Source organism: Poecile atricapillus, chromosome 2 (genome assembly GCF_030490865.1).
Source record: "Poecile atricapillus isolate bPoeAtr1 chromosome 2, bPoeAtr1.hap1, whole genome shotgun sequence".
NCBI classification, from domain to species: Eukaryota; Metazoa; Chordata; class Aves; order Passeriformes; family Paridae; genus Poecile; species Poecile atricapillus.
The window spans coordinates 133,590,949-133,614,915 of NC_081250.1; the positions used below are offsets into that span (position 1 = coordinate 133,590,949).

The 23,967-nt window shown below is 48.1% G+C and overlaps 1 protein-coding gene across 1 annotated transcript; it reads right to left on the minus strand.

Moving 5' to 3' along the window:
• Window positions 1-726: 726 nt before the first annotated feature.
• On the minus strand, window positions 727-6,132 carry KLF10 (KLF transcription factor 10). Its single transcript, XM_058832957.1, has 4 exons — window positions 5,984-6,132; window positions 4,173-4,412; window positions 3,196-4,072; window positions 727-2,275 (listed from the first exon to the last, which is right to left on the minus strand). Exons 2-4 carry the CDS (start codon window positions 4,401-4,403, stop codon window positions 2,016-2,018), a joined length of 1,368 nt encoding a protein of 455 aa, XP_058688940.1. The 5' UTR covers window positions 4,404-4,412; window positions 5,984-6,132; the 3' UTR covers window positions 727-2,015.
• Between the last annotated feature and the right edge of the window lie 17,835 nt (window positions 6,133-23,967).

Genomic DNA, 23,967 nt, shown 5'->3' on the forward strand with positions numbered 1-23,967 from the left:
GAAGGGCAATGACTCACGTGCTCCCTACTCAGGGCCCTGTGTCACACGGGGTAAGGTAAGGAGTGCCTCTGCCCCAAACCCACAGCAGGGAAAGGCAGTGAGTCAGCATCCATGCCATTGTGAAATCTGGGGATCCCTGCAGGCAGGGAAGTCGGAGTGGGAGGCAGAAGAGCTCACACAAGCAGCACCAATGGCCACCCCTGGCACGCAGGCGCAGCAGACAGAGAAGCCAGGCTGCCCAGCTTCTGCCCTGAGATGGGAGAGCCCCAGTTCCCTGCTCTCCTCCTGGCAGGGGACTCCTTCAGTGACAGCTTTAATAGAGCATGCAAACCCCCAGCCTGGAGCCCACCTCCAGCCCATCTTGGCGCCAGCACCACGTGGCCACTGGCCCTGGACACCACCTGGGGCAGCAGCCACCACCTCTGCCCGATAGCCGGGACATGAGCAGGTGCCTTCCTGGGGAAGGCAGTGCAATCACCAACAAAAAGGAAATACTTTTCATGGCATCACAACAGCACACATAGGCATGATTAGCTTTGGGTGCTGGAGAAAAGCAGGGGGATTAATAGCTGGGACAAAAAATCCAAAACCAAATTAAAATAGAGATGTAAGAGTAGTAAGTGCAGACTTGAAATTCCACTCCCGTGGGCTTTATAGTACTTAAAAAACATTAAAAAATTAAGAGATAAGTGTGTTCCATTGGTCAGGACAATTTTATTTTGAGGTTATTTTCCTTGCAAAGGGATAAGTTCCACTATGAATTAAAAAAAAAAAAGAGGTCAATATTACAGAAAATTGGTTTATTGTAAACAAAGTATAAAGTACAACATAAGAAATGTGCAAATCTTTAAAGTAGTCACAAAAAGCAGATCTAATACACTATTTTCAAACCATTCACTTTCTGATATGTGTCCTCAACATAATATGATAAAATACAAATAATGAAAATTGATGCATTGTCACGAAAGCTGGTTTAAATTCTAGGCCGGTGTCTTTGTTGCCTTGTTTTCCTTTTTGAATCACAACTTTCTAATTTAATACAATACATAATATATCCATTTCAATTTTAGCATCAACCGCCTTTCAAAGAATAACTCAATCAAGAAGTCTAAGAGTCTTGGTTTTCTTCTTCAATCAACCAGAGTAGTTTACAGTTACCAAGTTTATCTTCAAGGTGCCCGATTATCTGCTCATGACCAGCGCAGTGAGAAGGTGGAAAGGAAACCGTAAGCAACACAAAAGCAGAAGCATCATGCGATGCCCAGGTATAACCAGCTGTAACAATCACAAAGCTTGCCAAAGTAGCTGGGAAAACATTACAAAGCTAATAAGGATTCAGAAACATTCCTGCCTTCGACTGCCCATGCAGTGCCCCCGCGTGCCCATCCCAAGCCCCTCCGGACACAGCAGTGTAAAGCTGGGTGTGTTAACCACCCCATGCAGGAGGAGGTGCCTAAAATCTCCAGGAGTCTGGCACCAAATCATTGATTATAATGGGGCTGGAGAATGGTTAGGAGGAAGAGATTCCTAACAAGCAAAGGTGGCAGAAGTAGCAAAACTGATTTAGATTATCTCACGCAGGTGGGTTCTGGGCTTTCAAGCCTGTGCCTGTACATTGCTGCTATGCTTGTCTGCACCTACTGAAGACGGACAACTGACAGCTAAAATTGGAGTTGGTCTCAGGCACGAGCAGCAAACCCTCAGGAACACTTGCATGGGACTGGATCTAGAGCATACAAAAGTGTTTCGCAAAATTCAAAACTGGCACAATGTGGCTGCTCTGCTCTAGAGCCTTCCCTTCCTTTCTCTCCTCACCAGTGCAAAAGACACCCGCTATTCCAGTCAGCCACTGGTTCTCCCAGCAACATCTTTTGTGACTAAGTGCAGCTGCCTTTGCCCCTGTACTGCTGTCAGCAGCCAATGCGGGAGAACCACAGACCGGGAGAAAAAGCCTTTTTTCAGCCGGCCTATCCCAGCAATAACAGTTAATTCCACCGTCTCCAGAGCATGCCCTCTCACTGGGCGGTCGCAGGCGTTGGTGGCACGGCAACATCATTGAGCTTGCTCACTTCCATTTGCCAGTTCGGTAACTTCTTTGCCGACAAGTGGCGACGCGCGTGCTTCGTGAGGTGGTCGCTCCGCATGAACCGCCGCTCACACATCGGGCAGGCAAACTTCTTCTCCCCGGTGTGCGTTCTGCGGTGGCGAGACAGTTCATCAGAGCGTGCAAACCTCCTCTCACAGCCTTTCCAACTGCAACTGAATGGCTTTTCTCCTAGAAGGGAAGAAATTACAAAGGGAAAAACCCAGTGAGTACTGAGCAATAAACACCACTGCCTTAACTGGCATGATTTGACTTAATTGGCGGGAAAGTTTCTATTGTTTCTATTTTGGCAGCTGAGCCAAAAATCTATATAAGCATTATACACATAAAATGTGGAAAATGGTTTCTATCTAATATTTAAACATGCAGACTCACTATCCCCAAGGCTAGGTAGTAGGGGTTAAAAGGGTTAAAAGGGTTAAAAGGGTTGAAGGTTAAAAATTCTCTGAAACCAAATTGTTTGAAATGCTCTTCACATCTCAAAACAGCTGATTTTAACACTCTTCTCTGTGTAAACTCCAGATAATGATGACTCAGTATGCCCAAAACTCCCCTCTGAAGCACAGCCTGCAATGTTTTATGTAACCGAGCTCTAGTAGTGCACTGTGGGCCTGTGTGAAAATACGTGGAGCTCTTTCTGCTACTGCAGTTAAGGACCAAGGCTGGAGAAGTTACTCTAGAATAACCAAGGCAGGAATAGAAATTTGGAGTGGATTCTCACATAAAACAACCTCCAAGTTTTACCCACTTCTGGCAAAGGCATTCCTGAGGAGAAGCCTAAAAATGCATCTTTAACTCTGGAAAGCATTCTCCACATTGGGCAAGGCCTTGCTTCCACAGATGCATTACTGAACACCTTCTGACACGAAGCGAGTCCAGCACAAACAAACTGCTGAGTCAACTTCCCCTCAGGGAGACTTCCTGTCAGAGATTAGGCAGCACTATAATGCATGCCAGCAAAAAAAAGTATTTCATTGCTGGCCCACAATTTGTTCCATGAACAGATCCGGTAATCGCTACAACTATAACAAGCTATATATACAACCAGAGTTTTCTACATTAGATTTTACCATGCAGCAGCAGTAACCAACCTGTGTGTGTTCTGACATGAGCCTTCAAATGGGAGCTCTTGAAGTACGTTTTCCCACATCCTGGGTAGCCGCAAATGTGACTTCTTATTCTTGAAGAATCAGTCTGAGGAGTGGATTTTGCCGTAGAAGGTACAAAGCCAGGAGCGGGGGCAATGGGAGAGAGTCTCGTGCCATTTGGACTAACAATGGGAGCCTTTGTGCCCTGCACAACTGGCTGGGGCACAACAAACATGACAGCACCTTTGGGAACCTGGGTGCCCATGAAGACCATGGGCTGACAGAGAGCCGGCTGCTGGCTTGGCGCGGTATTGGGCACCACCGCTGTCACAACATTGTTGTTTGTGGGCAGTGGGACCATCTGGCAAATCACTGGCACTGGGGGGGCTCCGCTGCCTTGGGCTGGGGACAGCGGTGCTGCGGCCGCTGGCTGCTCTGCTGGTTCAGGGACAGACTCCTCCTTGCTCACCGAGGGCCTTGTCAAGGGCACGGGACCAACAGCTGGTCCTGCAGTTCTTCCTTCTGCCAGCGACAGTTCACTGGTCTCAGCACTGGCTCCGCTCGGTGCCACGGCAGAGCACACCGAGTGCTCTTCTTTGGCGTTCTGTTTCCCATTTGTTTCCCTCAAAGCACTGTCCTGGTATTTGAGCACACTGGCTGTTCTCACAGGGCAGGTTTTGTGGTCACAGAGCTGGGCATCAGCCGTGTGGCGGATAACACTTGTCACTTGAGCTTTCAGAGGCCTGGCTGCTGGAGACCTCTCTGCTTCTCTCCGAGGTGTGGCCAGAGGAGGCTTGGCAGCCTCAGACAGCGCCTTGGCGAGTGGATGGATCACCTGCGACATCTCAAAGTCGGAAGGGCTGTAGGGAGGGGTCAGGCACTGTGCAGGAGAGAGAGACACAGTAAGGGGGGGATGTTAACAAGACATCACCACACTAATTGTTAAAAACAAGCACATGCACACAAACCGGAAAACTTACAAATGCTGGTATCGCATTAAAGTCCGCTGCTCCCGGAAGCAAAGCCTCATCACTTTCTTCTGATATGTCAGATGCAGGAGTTATAGGTCTCATTTCTGCATGTTTCTTGAAGTCTGATTTCCAGTTGCAGCTCATAGAAATGAGGGCTTCTACAGCCTCGTAATCGCTTTTTTCAGGTGTATTGTTCCAGAAGCACCTCTTATCTCTCTGTTTTTCAGTCATTATCTCCATTTCTTACTCCTGTTTTGGTTAGAGGAAAAAAAAGATACTTTAAACCTCATGTTGAGTATTTTGCAGCTGCTTGTAAGAAGGCATTGCTAAAATCAAACAGGGAAACCTGTGCAAGATAAATACACTTGATGTACCTGTATTTTTCTGCCTTTTTTCTTATTTATGTAATACTTTTTTGAAGTTATTAGTGAGGAAATCTGGCAATCAGATGAAAATTATATCATTATTTGAGACAGAAGAACTACTCTGGATATGTTGAAGTTATTCCACACTGCAAGAGCTGTGTCCGAGAATTTAAGAAAAATCTTCACACACCCCCCCCCCCCCAAAAAAAGTAAATCAAAACTTCCTCCACCATCCCACCCTCCTTCTATTTTTGCTTTGGACACACACACAGCCGTCAGCACTGTGCTTATTTTGGCACATGAGAAAGGACCGCATTGGGGCTGATTCACATTTTCTTCAAAAGCTATTAGCAACAAAAAATGTTCTAGAAAATACCGAGAGGGTCTCTCTCACACACATGTACATTCAAGGGAAATCACCTGCTTGGAGAACCGAGATATTATATACATATACACAGGTATACAGACGTATGTACTCCCCACATCTCTCTCTGCGGATTCCCTGCCCGGCCCTCACGCAGGGCTGTGGGCGGGGCTCAGGCGTGGGCCCCGCCCCCGGCTGTTGGGCGCGCGCCACCCTCACCTCAGCGCACCCCGCCGGCCGCCCCCGCGCGCACCGCCCCCGCCCCTCCCTATTGGTTCCCCCGGAGCCGCGCCGGGCGCCCATTGGTCCGCAGCGAGCAGGGCGCGGCCCGGGGCGGGGCACCTGAACAAAGCGTGAGCGGGCGCCGCCGCGCGCCGACCTTTCCCCTAGTTCCCTGCGCGGCGCCCCCGCCTCCGGCGCGCGGCGGCGGCCGGCTGTGAGGGCGGGCGGGGGAAGGAGCCCGGGCGGGAGGAGCCGGCACAGCGGGCGGGGGCCGGGCTGGGGTCAGCGCCGCCACACCCGACGCCTCCCGGCGCGGGGGAAGGGAAGCGAAGCGGCGACCCTGCGGGAAGCGGGTTACGGGGGCGGCGGCCGGCTCTACCCGCAGCACCGCTCCGGTTCTCTGCCGCCGCGCCGCCCACCCCGCGTGGCGCCGGGATCCCCCCGGCTTTCTCCTCCTCCCTCACCGCTGCTACCTGGTACACGCAGCCGCCGAGGCCAGCGCCCGCACTCGGTCGGGCTCGCAGGCGACTGGAGGCTGCGCGGCGCCGGACCGGCGTTGCCAACAGGTTCTCGGCGGCTTCTGTCTCTCCCTCCCGCGGCTTTCCTCGCCGGCTTGCCCCGCGGAGAGCTCTCCACGCGGGCAGCTCTCCTACAGCCCACCCCAGCGGGTCCAGTCCCCCACCTCAACTCAGCCCCTCCAGCCGCCGCCCCAGCCCGATCTCCCGCCTATCGGTGCCCCCTATCCACCTATCGGTGCCCCGTATCGTGGGTCGCCCCCGTACGTGCCCCGGGGATCCCCGTGCCGCACCACCCCCGGGGACTCCCTCCGTCCCAGCCGCCCCGACCCCCGGGATGCCCGGGTCGCTCACCGGAGGAGCCGAGCCCGCCCCGAGGTGCCGCCGCCGCTCTCCCGGTTTTCCTCTTTTTGTTCGCCGCTCCCCACTCGGGCGGCGGCGCCCCCGGGCCCGCGCGCGGGGGGGTGGGCGGGGTCCCCTGCCGCCCGCCGGCCAATCGCCGACAAAGGTGTGTGGGGCGGCGGCCAATGGGCGCCGGGCGGCCGCGCGTGATCGGCGGCCGCGCGGCGGCGTGGCCGGAGTGTCAGCGCGGCGTGTCCCCGCCGGCGGCTGAGTCAGGGCGGCCGCCCCCGCCCCCCCTGCCGTGCCCTTCCCTTCCCTCCGCGGCATCCGTGTGGGAGCGGCGGGGGCGGCCCGGCGCTTCCTCCTGCATGAGCTCACACGGCGGCGGGGGAGGGAGCAGCCTCCCCGGCGCGGCCCCCGCTCCCTGCCGGGCTGAGGTGAAGCGGACCCGCGGGCGGGGGGAGAGACAGAGAGCGGCGCGGTCGTTCCGACCTCCTCGGGCCTTTCTGGCCCATCCCCGTGGCTGGGCGCGCCCAGGGACCCGCTGCCGTGTCCTGGCAGCACCCTCGGAGTGGGGGAGGTCGCTGCCACGCGTCGGGACCACGCCAATCTGCACCGGGGCGCCCGGCACCGTCCGTGTCTGCCCAGGGCGCTGCTGTTGGCGGGAGATCCGAGGGAGACCGCAGTCCGAGAGAGCCCAGGCAGGTCGGCCCCACGGGGCTCGGCCGTGTCTGCCCGCGGCTGCCTCGCCCGCTCCCAGGCTGCTGCCGCCCGGCCGGCTCGGGAACAGCTGCGGCTTAGCTGGGTTGCTGCTAATCGCGTTACCCCGCAAGCTGCGGCGCGCCGGGACGGCGAGAGCCGGGAGATCCGTTCTGCCCCACGCAGGGTTTAGGGCGGGCTCTTTTTCCCGTCAAAAGTTGTAATGAAAGCAGAAAGCGGCTGTGTATGTCAGGACCTGAGGAGCCGTATCCAGGCCAGGCTGCAGCTGTGACTGGTGTTGGGCTCTAGAAATGCTATTGAGGCTTCATTATAGTTCAGTTTCTTTGCTCCTGCTTATTCAGTCTCACTTAAGAGATCTCCCGTCCTCGTAAGCAGTCTAGTGTAATTTGATCAGAGCATTTTCCCTTTTATTTTTTCTTTTTCTAACACCTTCTTTGCCTCAGTCTTCAACAGTAAGATCAGTTATCCTCAGTACAATGGGCCTCCTGAGCCCATTGTCCTGAGCTGGTAGACATGGACAGGAGCAGAATTACAGGATGCCCTGTAATTCAGGAGGAAGCAGTGACCTGCTGTGCCACTTAGATGCTTACAAGTCTATGGGACTGGATCATCCTAGGGTGATGAGGGAGCTGGTGGAAGAGCTCACCAAGCCCCTCTTCATCATTTATCTCATTTATCATCAGTTCTGGGTAACCAGGGAGGTGTCACATGGCTGGGAGCTGGCTAATGTGGTACCCATCCACAGAAAGGGCCAGAAAGTGGATCCAGAGAACTACAGGCCTGTCAGCCTAACCTCGGTGCCCAGCAAGGTTATGAAGTAGATCATCTTGAGTGCAATCACATGAGACATACAAGACAACCAAGGGATCAGTCCCAGCCAGGATGGTTTAGGAAAGCCACGTCCTGCTTGACCAACCTGATCTCGTTTTATGACCAGGTGATTTGCCTAGTAGATGATGGGAAGGTTGTGGATGTAGTCTACCTGGACTTCAGGAAAGCTTCTGACTCCACCTCTCACAGCATACTCCTGGAAAAGCTGGCAGCCCGTGGCTTGAGGTGCAAACTCTCCACTGCATTGAAAACTGGCTGGATGGCTGGGCCAGAGTAGTGGTGAATGGTGCTAAATCCAATTGGTATCCAGTCACCAGTGGTGTCCCCCAGGGATCACTGTTAGGCCCATTCCTGGTTAATATCTTAATTGATGATATGGATGAGGGGATCTAATAAATTTGTGGATGACACCAAGCTGGGTGCAAGTATCAGTCTTCTGTGGTGTAGGAAGTCTTTGCAGGAGGATCTGGATAAGCAGAATCAATGTCCCAAAGCCAGTGGTATGAGGTTTAATAAGGAGAATTGCTGGGTCCAACATTTTGTCCACAAAACCCCATGCGGCACTACCTGCTGTGGGTAGAGTATCTGAAAAGCTGCTCAGAAGAAAAGGGCCTGGGGGCTGCTGGTAAACAGCCACTGAACATGAGCCAGTGTGTGCCCAGGTGGCCAAGAAGGCCAGTGGCATCCTGCCCTGTATCAACAATAGTGTGGCCAGCAGGACCAGGGCAGTCACCCTCCCCAGGTACTCAGCACTGGTGAGGCCACACCTTTGAGTGCTGTGTCCAGTTCATGGCCCCTCAATTCAAGAAGGTCATGGAGGTGCTGGAGATAGTCCACAGAAGGACAGCTCAGCTGATGTAGGGTCTGGAGCACCAGTCTTGTGAGGGGCAGCTGAGGGAGCTGGGCGTGTTTAGCCTGAAGCAAAGGAGGTTCAGGGGTGACCTTATCACTCTCTACAACTCCTTGAGGAAAGGCTGTAGCCAGGTGGGGGTTGAGCTCTTTTCCCAGGCAACAAGCAATAGGATGAGAAGACAGCCTCAAGCTGCCTCAGGGGCAGTTTAGGTTGGACATTGGCAGGAATTTCCTGGCATAAAGGGTGATTAGGCACTGATAATGGGCTGCCCAGGGAGGTGGTGGAGTCATCATCCCTGGGGGTGTTTAAGGAAAGACTGGAGGTGGCACTCAGTGCCATGGTCCAGTTGGCATGGTGTTCAGTCAAAAGTCTCAGATGCCTTTTCAAACCTAATTGTTCTGTGATTGTGTCATTCTTCCTGTCCTTCCCCTTTTCAATGGTGTCATGGTCCTATTCTTTCTTTCTGTTTAGTTCTTCCCCATGTCAGCCAATTCCAATTGGCAGAAGGGGTCTGGCAGTAGTTGATGTGTTCCTGTAATTTGCCAGAAAGCAAGGAAACAAGAAACACCAGTTCCAGAGACTTTAGTTATGCTTGAAAGAGAGAAAAAAAAACAAAAACAAAAAAAAACCAACAAACTGAGAAAACCAACCTGCAAGAAATGAGCAGTTTCTTCAGCCTGAAGATAGAAAAAGGATATAGATATTGCAAAACATGACCATAGATGTATGTAATTTAAAATAATACTTAATCATTTCAAAGACATGTATTGACAAAAGAGTGGTAATTTTTTTTCCTAGGATGACACTCTTTTTTTAATATTGCTTTAATTCCAGTATTTCAGCTGATACATTGTGCAGGTGGAATCTCTGCTATTTGGCTTCACAGTGGTACCCCAGACACATCTGATGGGATGTGCTGTCCTACTATGCCCCCTTGCACCGGGCTGCCAGTGGTAGGATCCCTTTCTCCTTGCTCCTACAGCTGGCACAATTGGCACCTGTAGAAAAACTTGCCACTAGAGAAAAATCTGCATCTCCCATCTTCTGTTTCTGTTGTGCAGCCTGGATATCTCCCTGACTTTCTGACAGATTTTATAAGATCCCTGCAGGCACTGCAGAGAAACGGATTGGCCTGACTGCCTTATCTAGAGGGAATTCCCAAAAGAGAATTCACTTCAGGATGATACAAACTCCTTTCACTACTAGTAGCAAACAGTTGTTTACAAGTTACTCGACTGGATCCCAAGTCTCTGGGTGGAGAAACAGAAGAAAGTATGTTTATTGTGTGTTTCACACTGAAATCAACAGGGGAAAAATTGTTGATAAAATGGTTGCTTGGCTCCCAGAACATGCTGTCCTTTGCCAGAAGGTGCTATTGTCACACAACATGCAGCTGGGGAATGAGCTCCTGGCTCACAAGTGCATCTGCCCTGAATGAAATAAAGGTTGTGGAACAAATACTCAATAGTTCTTGGTGAAATTCTGTGGTTTTTGTTTATGGCAAGTTCTGCCATAGTTTTTGTGATTGTAAGTGGTTTTCTGGAATCTCATTTGAAACATAATATTGCTGCTAAAACGAAATCTGTAAAAGTTGCATCAGCCTACATGATAAATTCACTCCCTGTACATTAACCAGAAAATTGTCACTTTTTCACCCTTACCTGTATGTAATGCATATATACAAACGTTTTACTGATACAGTAAGAACTTCAGTGTTAAAAATCCAGTTTCCAACATGAAGATCTGCAACGTGAACTACTGTCGCCATTTTTAGCTTGCTTGCTATGGCAACATGTTGAAGGTATGTGCTGGACTGTTGGAAGAGGTTATGGTGATTCTGCAGTAATTTGCTGTAAGTAAAGTGCTCTTTGGAGGGAATACAATTATTTTCATATAAAATGGAAAGGTGAAATTAGCATAGCATTGTTTAAGCTTGATCATGTACCTTTTAGATTTGTCATAAGGATGATTTTCAGGGAACACTGGACAAAGCTGTTGTAAATACTTTGGAGTTTTGGCCATATCTCTCTTTGTTTATGTAACATGAAGTAAGTTATGATCCAACACTGACAGGTAGTTCTCAACTCTGCTATGGTGTGACTATGAGAAAATAAAGGGCTGACTTGCAAAGGCAGCTCATGCTTCAGATGGCTTGTTCTGTTTTGTTCTCTTCCCACTCTTCTCTCTCCCCTGTCCTTGCTTCGCCTCCTTGCCCATTCTTCTCTTGGCTTCCCAGTAAGCCATTTCAGCTCTTTGTTGCTGTGGGTGCTGCAGGATCACCCTTGCTGCTCTTGGCACCCCTTCCAGCAGTGATTCTCCACAGGTCCTCTTGGCTTGCCTGTCCCAGCTGCCAGTCTCGTGTGCCCAGCACGCACAGTTTGTCTTAATGCCTCATAATGCACCTTTCTTCCCATGATGTCTGTACTGCTTTTGCTCCATGAAAGCCTCTCCCTGTGGCCATTCCCAGTAACCAGCACTTGCCAGAGCCTGCTCTGCATCACTCACGGCCATTCAGATCCTGCTGCTTCCTCCACTATTTCTGGATCCTCCCTAAATGTGTTCCTCCTCCACTGACACTTCCAGCCACTGATGTTTCCAGCCCTGCCTCCCCAACTGCCCTCTTTCTTTGCTTCTTTAAACCAGCTTGTTTCAACATTAATTTCCAGAGCAACCCTCTGCAGCCACTCCTCTCTTCAGTCTGCTTGTCTGGTTCCTCAGGAAGCCTCCTGCTCATTCTCCCACATGAGAGTCTCCTCTCACCCTTGGGCTTTGTTCCCACCATGTCAATGCTTGTCTGCAGCTGCCTCTAGATGCAGGGCCCTGCAAGTTTTGTGTTGTGCACTGACCAGGTGCAGTCAAAATACCCAGAATGACTGGGCTTGGGCTGGTAGGTCAAAAACCTGTTAGACTTCCCCTCCTTTAGGCCAGATCTTCAGATGAGTTCTGGGTTTGGCAGGGAGTATGGGCTCTGTAAGACTTCCTGGTGGTGTGGGGGATCAGGATGCAGGTGGGGTGAAGAACTCCGTGAGAGGCTGGAGAGGGGGTTTGCTGTGCCTGTCCTCCACAAGCAGGCTCGACTGTCATGACAGTGGCACGTCCTGTAGCTGTGTTGGTAGCAGCTGGCCTTGGCTCAGGAAAGAGCAGTCCTCGGAAGTGAGGACATGTATCTGTTCCTTGACTCCCACAGTCCACAGGAGCTTTGTGTCCCCCCAGAGACCTCCGGACCCTTCTAAATGCACAGCCAGGAGCCCTGCATGTGTGTTCATCTGCTGTATCTTCTCTTCTCCCCCTGCCCTGTGCTCTGCCTTTGAATTACGGAGCAGAACTGTCAAAACCACCTCTCCCAAAAATAATCTCTTGCTTCAGAGGCTGGAAAATGTGACAGCTCATTTTCATATGCAGAGCGATGCAGTGGGTGTCTGAAAGCAGCTGAGGCTGAGGGGGTGGCCAGGGAAAGGCAGCTCTGAAATGGCAGCTGGGGAACATGAGAGGAAGGACGGAAGGAAGGGAGCAAATGAAGAACGGGGAGGGGGAGGAAGGAGGGCTGGAGGCTGCAGACAAGTCCAGGGCATGAGATGGTTGTACAGTGTGGGGCTGTTCTTTTTACCCTGTCCTTCTACTGCTCCCATTCAGTTATTGAATTAGAAAAGTATCTCTGCTGCTACTGACAGCAATTGCCAAGCATGATATATCAGATAACTGGGGACAGGGAGCATACAGTCAGCAACAAGGCAGCTTCGTGCTTTTTTCGTCTCCTTTTTCCTTCTTCTTCATGCCCCATTTTCCTCACATATCCTAACCTTAAGAAAAATCTGCTTCATGCTGGTTCTGCAATTGCTTATTGGAGTACCGAGTGAAAAACAGAACTTACTTGTCATTAAGATTTCAGTTTATGGGTTTTACTTTCTTTTACCAGTCTAATTGCCAGATGGAGCAAATCCTGTTTGCCTGGCAGTGCCATATTCCTCCCCAGCCCTATATGATACTCACCCCAGTTTCTGTGTACGTGCATTTTACAGAGTATTGCTTGTAGCCCTTTGTCTCTGGGGCATTTGTGGCTGTGCCTGAGTCACTGCAGTTCCAGTCCTGCTGTGCCTGCTCAGTGGAAGGCTTCAGGGGCTGTCAGCAGTGTTGATGTTTGCACTGCTGCCATAGGAGACAGCTTCATGGGGTCAGGGGAAACCTCAAACATCCCTAATGAAGCCAAAGGTCAGGTGAGAGAAGCTTTTTTTTTTTTTGCAAGTGAGGTGTTTCCAGTGAAGTTGATCTTCTCTGGTAGCAATGGAAGGAGCTAAAGGATGACTGTCAATTCACAAATATTTTCCATTCAGTTTCCCAGAGAAGCTGGGGATGTGGTTTTATGCCACCCAGGAGGAAAAGGGTGTTTCTTTAGGAAGTATTTAGTATTTTGACTGTTAAGCACTTGGTGGTTATTTATGTAAGCCTATTACACTATATCTTAATTTTAAATTATAAAAAAAAACAAAACACTTGTCCATCCTGCAGGTCATAGAACGGTTTGAGTTGAAAAGGACCTTAAAGATCATTTGGTTCCAATTTCCTTGCCATGGGCAGGGACACCTTCCACTAGACCAGGTTGCTCAAAGCCCCATCCAGCCCAGCTGTGAACACTTTCAGGGACATAGGACCACATTTTTCTGATTGAAAAGCTAAATTGTCATGGGATTGGGACAATAAATTAGAGAAGAGAATTGGGAACGCAGCTGGTAATTTACTGGCCAGCTTTGTAACTGGTCTAGGGGCTGAGGCTAAGTCAGGTGAAACTACAGCTTCCTGAATTTCACCCTTCTCTTAAGAAAAGCAGCTTTGTTATCTGTGGCTTATCTTGGCCTTGGCATGCAGAATTAAGAAGGTGTTTTAAGTTGTTCCTTTATCCTAAACTCTTTGATTTCTACCTACAAATATGCAAGAGACATTTTCCACTTCTCATGACAGGACATCAAGGGGTATTTTTTACTTCTGATGAGTACATGTTCCACATAAGACTTTAGGATAGATTAAAATGGCCATTTTAGCCGTTTTAATTTTTTCTGTAGCACAGAAAGAGCCCAGGTAAGTAAATGATCACTTCAATACATAGTAAACATTGTGAGAGGTTTTATACTCAGCTGTTTCAGTGCAGGATTAGGTTGTATGCCAACTAGAACTTTCCTTGGGTCCTGTGGCTGTGTTTCTTCTGAGGACACTGTACAGAACGGTTGGTCTTGTACAGCTGCAGCCCTGCTTCCATCTGTCTTTTTGGAAGGTCAACCAAAACAGGTGTCTGGTCAGCTCAAACCAGCCAAGTCTCATACTCAGTGCTTTGACCCAAGAAATCCTGGGAATCCAGTGACAATCAGGAATTAATATTGGAATGATCTGTTGATTCCTTCAGTGCTTTCTATTTCACTTCTCACGGTGTAACCATGCATTTATTTTTGTTTAGTATCTTGTGTGGTCTTTTTTCACTTGTGCAATGCTGGTGGGTTTGTTGATACCTCCAGTAAAGTGCAACATTTCTGTGTCACGTGGAGTTTGTCATTTCACAACAACACGGATACCTTTGGAGAGTGTGGCATATACCTTTCGGTATAATAATAAATAAAGGCAATACCTTTTGGAAGAGTGTGGCAAAGTGACATTGCTTCTTTGGCAGACAGAGCTTGGAAAATATCAGAAAACACAACAGAGAATGTTTTCTGCTTAAAAGGGTAACATATAGTTCTGTGCATTTCAACACATAGGAAGGTATATTTAATATATTTTGAGTTTTCTTGGTGTCATGACTGATTTAACTATTCAGCATAAAACTCAGCTGATCAATTTGAATTTCTGCTATCAAAATCAGATACTTAGAAGCTGAACAGATAATAAATATTCTCATTTCAATAAAATGAGAAGCAGACAGTCTGTAACCATTGTAGAATGAGCTTGTGTAGCTAACAAAGCCACCTGTTCCTGCTATGATCAAATAAATGTTTTTCCCAATGGAAGTGTTAGAAACATATTTGTGTCCTTTTACTGCCAAAACAGAATTTTCTTGTTACACTATGTCATAAAGGCTGCTGCATTTTAAAAATTCCTCTGATGGGCTAAATCTTGGACGTATGAAGGAGATGAGGTGGTGGTGGTATGGGACATAGCAATATAGTATAAAAATCATCAGGGACACATTGCCTTTCCTTCTAACACAGGTAACATTTCCATACCTCCCACTATAGGTATTGCCCTGGTTTTGGCTGGTATAGAGTTAATTTTCTTCCCAGGAGCTGGTACAGTGCTGTGTTATGGATTCAGTATGGGAATAACATTGATAACATGCTGATGTTTTAGTTGTTGCTAAGTAGTGCTTCCCCTAAGTCAAGGACTTTTCAGTTTCCCATGCTCTGCCTGTGAGGAGCTGCACGGAAGCTGGGAGGGAGCACAGCCAGGACAGCTGTCCTAAACTGGCCAAAGGGATATTCCAGACCATAGAATGTCATGCTCAGGTCCCCACACAGTGTGGGATGTGAGCATGACATAAAGGATATGGAATAAGGGGTGGAGAAGGTGCTGGCATTTGCTGCAATAGAGTTAATTTTCTTTGTAGTAGCAGGTTTGGGCCTAAGTTTGGGATTTGTCCTGAAAACAGTGTTGATAACAGAGCAATGTTTTCATTATCACTCAGCAGCACTAATAGAGTCAAAGCCTTTTCTGCTTCTCACATCATCCCTGCAGTGAGGGGGCTGGAGGAACACAAGGAGCTGGGATAGCTGACCCCAGCTGACCAGAGGGATATCCCACACCATATGGCATCATGCACACTATATAAACCTGGGGGAAAAACGGGGAAAGGGAGGATGTTTGGAGCAACGGCATTTGTCTTCTCAAGTCACCATTACATGTGGTGGAGCCCTGCTTTCCTGAGGATGGCTGGACACCTGGCTGTTCATGGGGAGGGGTGAATGAATTCCAAATTCCTTGGTTTGCTTTGCTTGTGTTTCTATTAGATTGGCTTTATCTCAGTCCCTGAGTTTTCTTATTACTTTTCTGATTCTCTTCCCATCCCACTGCCATAATAAGCAAGTGGCTCTGTGGTGCTTACTTGCTGGCAGGGCTTTTAGCCATGACATGTATTTTAATAGAAATCATGAGATCTAAGGTTCTTCTTTCCTTTGAATCTACCTTTAATTATTTCTGAACTGTTGACTAATTTAATCTCCATATGACAAATAAACTAGAGATGTTAATAGCTCCCACAGGGTTAATTTATTAATGTAATACCTCAACCCACCATGTATCTCTTAGTTTATATTCAAACAAACAATCTCTAGATAGGAAAACTAAAGTGAAAAGGGGCAGATAACATGTCCTTCATCTGATACAGACCAAACTGCATCCAATCTGGCCCCCAGGAGCTGATACACTCCTGTATGTCTCAGCAGGCCTCGAGCTCTCCCATGTCCTGCTCCTCTCTCTTGCCAAATTCCTAGTTCACATACCACACCCTTGGCATCACGGTACAAAACACATCACTGACAAGCTGTTAAGCCACCCACTTGCTATTAGTAATTGATTTCCTTATTTTTCTTAAGATTTCACAGAAATTAAGGGCAAGGGGCACATTTGTGGGACCTGTGGAGATCAAGGCCTTGTGTTTCATTTAAAGACACATCATAGAAGCCACAGCTTTGCTGCTCACATAGTCTCTTAGCAGCAATATAAGGATTAAGCTTTAAATCTTTAAAGTAAGAGCCTTTGTGAAAGCCAGTGTTCCTCAGTGCAAGTATCTCCACCATGAGCTCAGACTGGCATGTGAGCCTGCAAGGGGATAGATCTCTCTTTATTCTCCAAATGCACAATGTGCAGGAATGGTGTTGGCTTTGTAAACCCCTGTCAGTGGGGTTGCCGTCATGACCAGAAGAACTTGCCCAAAGATTTTCATCAGTTTTCGCAAGATTCCAGGTGTAGCTGGAGATTGTGCAGGTTATTCAGTGTGCCCTCATACCAAAACCTGCATGACAGCAGACTGCCAGCATCCATCTGCTCCCTGAATTCCCCTCTCTGTGTCTCACTTTGCTCTTGCAGCTCAATTTGGGGACGCACACTTCATTCCTGCAGCTGTGCATGGGGCATATGCACTTTGGTCTTGCAGCTCACTGTTGGAGAATCGCCTCTGTCCTACAATTCATCCTTGGTCTTGCAGACATTCACTCTGTGGGAGCCACAGTATCCTGGTTTTAGCTGGTATGGAGTTAATTTTCTTCCCAGAAGCTGATACAGTCCTACGTTTTCAATTTTGAATAAGAAAAATGTTGATGACACACTGATGGTTTAGTTGTTGCTAGCAGGGCTTGCCAAAATCAAGGGTTTTTAAGTTTTCTGTGTTCTGCTAGTGAGGAGTTGCACAAGAAGCAGTAGGGAGCACAGCCAGAACAGCTGACCCGAACTGGCCAGAGGGATATTCCATACTATAGAACACTGTGTTTGGTACATAAACTGTGGGGAATTGTTTGGGAGCTGCTAGTCACTGCTCGGGGATGGGATGGGTATTGGACAGGGGTGGTAAGCAGTTTCACCATGCATCACTTGGGTTTATTTATAGCTCTTTTTGCTTCCTCCCTTTTCATTATATTCATATATATATATATATATTATCCTTCATTATTGTTATTTTTTTTAAATTTCAATTATTAAACTGCTGTTATCTCAACTAATGGGTTTTACCCTTTTTTCTGATTCTCTTCCTCGTCCCAGGGAGGTGGGGAGAGCAGTGAGCAAACAGCTACATGGTCTTTAGTTGCCAGCTGAGGTTAAACCACAACAAACAGTAAAAAGAGGAGGGACAGTTTGAGCCTTGTTTGAGGTGACACACAAAGTGGCATCCTGACCTAATGGAAGCTTTTAAAGAAGAGGACACTGTCTTGTCTGTAGCAGAAAGGATACATTTTTCCAATTGGATCTGTGGTACAGACTGAGCCTATGTAGCTGGTTATGGTACCAACCACTCTGCAGGGCCTGTGTGTGATGTGTTGGCATTAAAGGGTTGGGAAGCAACCTTCTAAAGACCTCATCAATCTGAACCTGCCTATGACTGCTGTTGCCCTGGTCCAAAGTCTCCTCTCCACGAGGGGAAGGGATGGTGGACAAGGTCAGTGTCTGAAAGGGTGTAGATATGTAGGCACAGGTCTGATGCAAAACAGCCATGGAAGGCTCTTGAGCATGGAGAGTACACAAGCATGGGAAGCCAAGGAGGCCTGGGCAGGTGGGCCCTGGGCTGACGTGCTCCCCTTCATCTTCTCTGTAGGTACAAATCATCTGCTCCAAAGGATCCTTGTGAGCAGCAGGGAACTGAGCCAGTTTGCAGTGTTTGACCCGGGGCACAAGGTTGTTCTTTTGTTTCAACAATAAAGTGTATATAAAGGTACCCAGAGTCACTGTGGGTGGAGTTCATTTAAGATTAGATGCTTATAACACAAACATCTGGTTTTATAGCTCTTTTTATGGTCAGTGAAGTGCTAATAAATATAAATCACTGAGTTCAAGCATGTTATGTTTTTCTCTGATGCGGAATGAATTACATTCTGTGCTCTGTTGACTCCATCTCCCTGATGATAAGGGAAGCCTGTGCAGCAACCACAGTGGGTGACTCTCCAAAGCAGGTGGGGTGAGGTGGGTTCCACCACGAGTGCCCACAAGAACCATCAGCTCACAGAGCAGTCTCATGAAGGTAATGCAGGAGCAGGTTCCAGCTGTTTGAGGGCTGCTGGCATGCAGGTGTTCACACACAGGTCTGCAACTCAACAAAGCTCACACTTCCCTTTGCTGCCAGGAGACCTGGGGAAAAACTGAGGTGAGACAGGAGATGCTGTGATGGGGACTCAAATTTAGAGAAGGTGAAAAGGCTGAGGGACTTGCAGGTGCACAAAGGAAGTGGAAAAGAAGGTATGGCGTAGCTATTGAGATGGGGCCCTTGGAGGACAGCTTCAGACCCTGTAGTGAACCAGGCTCTCACCGAGCAGCTGCCTCAGGGAACAGCTTGTTTGCCTTTATCCTGCACCAGAAGGCTCCATTTTCCCCCACTCTCCCTGGATGTGGTGCACAGCATGGCAGCTGGCTGTCACGGTCTCTTGGAGGTCTGCTCTGCTGAGGGGCCATGGCTCTGTTTCTCCAGATTTTTCAGGAACGTGCTTGTCCATCATGAATCTCTTCTTTGGCTCTGTGTCTTTGGGTGAAGCTGAGGGACTGATGTCAAAGGCTTTGTAATCCCTTTGGTTTCCAGTTTAGTTTTCACAAGTATATCTTGTATTAAAAAATAATTTTAAAATTCAGGAGACTGTGTGTAACTAGCTCCCGTATCCCAGGAGAGAATTGACATTAATTTCTCACTGCTTCCAAGTTTGATTTTGTGAAATGTTGTTTTTTTCCCAACATTTTTCCTAGTATCTTCCTGTTTCTGAGTTAGCTTAAGGTGGGTTTTGCAGGTAAACTCTATTTCTACACAAAGAGGATTGGCTGAAGATGGCCCGATGTGTTCATTTCCATCACGAACTTTCAGGAAGCCTTTTCACAGGTGCTGTTGAAAAGTTGCAGTAGTGGAAGAACAAAATGATTCTTTCAAAATACTGTTTAATCTCCCTTTGTTTAGGGGCTGAAAATGCAGCTGTTGAGCAGAAATAAAGAGGGTGTGATTCTGTAGCTCTTGATACCAGTGCAGTGAACTGTTTAGAGCAAGGACTAAAAGGCAATGGGAAAGAGATCTCTACCAGAAGAAAGCTTACATCTAGTTGTTAGTTTCAAGAAGCTAACAAGATGCTTTGGTTTGTTTAAAGATGCCTTAGTTAGTTTTGAGAAGTTTTCAAGATGGTCCTGAAGACCATCTTCATGTATTTGATGGCACCAGATGTAAAAAACCCTACTGATATCATCATAATGTCTGTGTGTGTAGATATGTTTGTTTTGCAGCTAGAACAGTTTTAACTTTCAGAAAACTGTTACATCCCACTCAGTGCAGTCAGCATCATGCACTTACCCAAAAAAGAATCCCCCCAAAAAAGGGCATTTCCAGCATCATTGTGGGTGTGGGTGGAAGAGAAAGCAGCAAGTGAGGGTCAGGGGGCTCTTGTGCCTGCAAAAAGCTTTGTCAGATAAAGTGGGCCACATTTTCCACACTTTTATTCTGGTTGTGTGTTCAGCCTTCAGCTGCACAGACCTGCATGCACCAGTGGTGGATACCACTCTCAGGAGTCCTGCTGACAATCAGTGAGCACTGTCTGGGACCAGTGCTGGAACATGAGTACAGAAAAAAGGAGGAAGGTGGAAGCCCTTTGGGTTCCTTTGTCCTCAGGAAGCTTTGATGTTAACCTCAAATCCGGGTCAGTCTCATGAGACAGTGAATGAATCTAAGCTGTAATTTACCTGGAACATGCAATATCCATAACAATTGTCCAGAAAGCTTTGCCTGCTGCTTGGGCTTCAGGTTCCCAAGACTTCCTGCTTCTTGTGAAGTCCTGAGGACTCCTAAAGCTGGTGTGACATCTCCTTCTCCTCCACCCCAGAGTTCTGTGTCCTTTGTGAGCTGCATTGTCACATATTGTTAGCCTGTCACAGTTTGGTCTGTTTCCTTGGGCTCAGTGAATTAAAGGCTCAGATTTCATTTAAGAGCAACTGGAGGAGTTGCTGTCATAGAGAAATCAGTGCTGTACCATCCTGGTCAGTGCACCCATGGAAGGCAAAGCTGAGACACTGAAGTATATGTATGTGAAAAAAAACATGTCTGGAAAGCATTTCCTAAATTAAAGAAACACAGCATAGCAGCAACCCATGTTGAAGGAAGGTTTTGGATCCAAATTAGGATGACACAGATGATATAGCAAAGACATGTTTTTTAGGTGCAGATCTACAAGTGGCCCTGCATGCACAGACCCCTCTCCTCTCTTTGAGATAACTATTATTAGCACAGTATCTGACCAGCCCAAATTCAAGTGGTAAGTGGGTCTGTTTGGTTACTGAAAAGCTATTTGGCAACTCTGGGTGAATGCCCTTGAATAATGCTGCTGGCACTTGGTGTTGGAGAGCTTGAGGCTTTAGAAACTTTTGGATCAAATTTACTCTTGTTAAATAAACAATTAATATTGATTAGGTCATATGACAACCCAACAGAGCACTCTTGCAAATACTGCAACACTGCAGAGTTCATTTTTATGCATTTATATTCTCAGATTGCCTTGAAACGGTTGCTTTGGTGAAAGACATCCTAAATCTTTTACTCATGAAGCTCTATATACTTTTACATGCATGGACCTGTGCACACAGATAGGAGGATTTTCAAGGCTGCTGAAAGGATTTGGATGCTCATTTTTTTTGTTTTAATTTGAGACTTGAACACCTTAGGCAGATTTGAAAATCTTAGCCATAACTCTTTGCTTATCTTAGTATATTGGGGTAAGACTTTTTTCATATTAAAATAATTTCTAAGTGCTCTTTTCTTGCTGCCATGAAATAAAATGGTGTTTAAGTGGAATTTTAAGAAGCATTTGTTTTTATAGACATATTAATTAATTTTACTCATTTGCTGTTTTGTTTACTGAGGAAACTCTTAAATCACAGTCTGTTTATATTTGGTACTGAGCAGAGTAGCAAAGGGTTTGTCTGGACTAAGCCTACACATCTATAAAGGCCTTTATTATCATTATTTGTACAGCTTAAATGTCCTGGAAAGGTTTTCTCATCTTAAATCTCTCAGCAGTGCAGTTGGGTATCAGATGTATGTCAGGAGAGCACCATATGGCCCTGCCAAGTGCAACAGCCGCAGGAGCTGGTGTGCAGCGCTGGGAAAGGAGCGAGGTCTGTAAACAGACTGGAGTGGGTGAAAGGCTGCGGCTGCTCTGTTTACATGCGTGCCGAACGGGAAGCTCTCACGTTGCACAGGCAGTTCTGTCCGGGCAGGAAGAGGAAAGCACAGCCTGTCTCGGTGTTGCTTCCAAGGCGGCTTGTTGCGCCACTCTCCGTGCCTGCCAAGGTGCTGCTTGAAGCCCAGAGGAGCTTCCATCCATCCATCCATCCATCCATCCATCCATCCATCCATCCATCCATCCATCCATCCCTCCCTCCCAGCTGCTCTGCTGCAGTTAAAGGTGGCCTGCACCCCGGGGGAGGCCGGTGCGAGCAGTGGAAGTGGCTGCGGGCAGTGGGCTCCTCGCACCAGCAGCGGGGCTGCCCAGCATGGCACCAGGCTGCACAGGGTGAGTGCTGCCTTTCTGAGCTGCCTGGATGATGGAGGTGAGCTGGTGAGCTGTGGAGTGCTGGAATAAGCCCGAGTGTGGTGAAAACCAGCCCATCCCCAGACCTGACCTGGATCTAGTTGCCAATCTTTTGGGTGGCATTCAGTTGGGTTTGACTTCAGTTTAGGGCAATATTGTCCTGTTTTGCTCCCACCAAGGAGAGGATTTCCTTGGGAGTAACACGTTGAAATAAACGAAACTTGGGAATTTGCTTATTCTCAGAGTGAGCAAGGGACTGGCTGTGCTTTAGGCACACACAAAAGAAGATGCAACTCAATAGTTTTAGACCGGTTTTTAAACATTATTTTACCCTACCTGTACATGTTGAATTGCCATGGAATTCAGATTTTTGGGTTGCTTGCAAGTGCTGGAAATGGTGCAGGTGTTTTGTTAAAGAAAATACTCACTTGTCCCTGGCAGTTCCTCTCCGTCTCCAAGAACGAGAGCTGACAGTTAAGATACCAAGCCCTGGGAGGACAACATGCCCTGCAGCTATGCCTGTGACTCCCATGGAGCACCAGCACCTTCTCCTACACTCCTTTTTGTTTTTTAACTGTGGCACGTGGCTCTGGTGACACTCAGGAGGGGAGCCTGTGGCTGTCCCTGATGTCTGTGGTCCCTGCCATGAGTGTAATCCCCTCTGCAGGGCTTGCTCTGCCAGGCTCAGGGTGTGCCCCCTTTGCACACTTGCAGACACACTCTGGTTTGACTCTGGTTGGACAGGAGTGGCCTGGAGTTGTCAGCCCCATCCCCAGGGCCCTGCTCCCTCCATGCCTGCAGCAAGAGCAGCCTCAAGTTCTGCCAGGGGCGTGAGCATGGCCAGCAGCTCCTCTCTGCTCCAGATGAGAGGGCTGAAAGCACCTACAGCACATGCAGGGAGTGACTGCATGTGCTGCATCCAGCATCCTTTGGTTACTCATCTACAACTCACACCAGCTTGGGAGAGGCCTGTGAGATGTTGAGGAACTCACTGAGTGCCAGTAGCTGGGTGTGCAAGCTGCACATCATGCCTTGGGGGGATAAGTTGCTTGCAGGTAACAAGCCATGAATGGATGCCGACCCTTTGCCTGCACAGGGAGCCAGCTGGGGGGTGGATGGTCACCTGGGGACTGCACAGGGCCTGATGAACAGCACAGCCCTGTATCATCACTGGAGCAAGAGATGTGTGCAAGGCACGTGCAGAGCAGGTGCACACACTGTGAAGGTATAAAAGCTTGGGGACCTCTTTGTTGGGGGTCCCTCCCCAGAGGCACCCGCTTAAGCTGTCGTTGCTGTACCACAATTAAAATACTGAAAGGAACCAGATGTTTGAAATTCCGCTGTGGGAAGGCCAGGGTGGGGATAGTGACTGTGTGAGTGGTGTGTGTAAGGGAGTCGTGGGGCACCTGTCAGTTCACTGGAGCTGCCCAGTTTGGGGTGATGTGAGTGAGACTCCCAGAGTGGCTCCCACATGGACAGAGAAGCTTCCTTAGCAGCGACGCAGGCATACCACCATGTCATCCTCCTCCTTTGCTCTTTATCCACGGGCACAGGACAGCCTGTGAACCATCCAAAAGGACCTTTAGCAGATCTGTTGTGAAATCCCATGATCACTGATTTTAAAACAACCAACAGAAGCTACAATCATTTAATAAGCTGTCTCTGTTGATCTGGTCCTGCCATTTGTAGACAGTATAGGCACTCTGTGAATTACAGACGAGATATCAAGCCAAACACTGTGCTTCCATCTGGAACATTACAGTTCTCCTTGCTTTTATCAGTTTGCTCAACTGGGCAAGGGAGCCTAGTGCAGAAACTGATTTTCTTTAGAAAAAATTAGCAATCTACTTAATGCTGAAACAATGCCTTCTGACTAGCTGTCAGGGTCTTCAGCTGGTTTCAGATAATGCTTTATATGATGCTTTATATGTTATGGTGCATGTCCTCAGCTTCACCTCTCCATTGTGTAGCTTATGTGAAACCCTGCTCCTGGGACTTGCAGTCATTCATTTGGAAATAAAAATGAAACAAATCACCTTAGATCTCATTTATGTGTGAAGCTGGGAACTGTACTGGGTAAAGAAACAACTTGTGGTTTGTTGGATATCTTGGGGACATGCTGCAGAAAGCCCAGCATGCTGTGTGTAAAACACATACAGTATGTAAATAGAAACTTACAAGACTACGTGTTTTAAGGTGAAATTGCTGCAGTATGAGACAAACCCCAGAGGCTTGAAGGGACAACATCAGTCTGAGTTTGGGGGATTGTTAGTAGTGACTGGAGAGGCAAAAGAAGGTCACACATAGAAAAAAAAATGTGATCATATGGAAACAGTCAGGTGGAGTGAGCC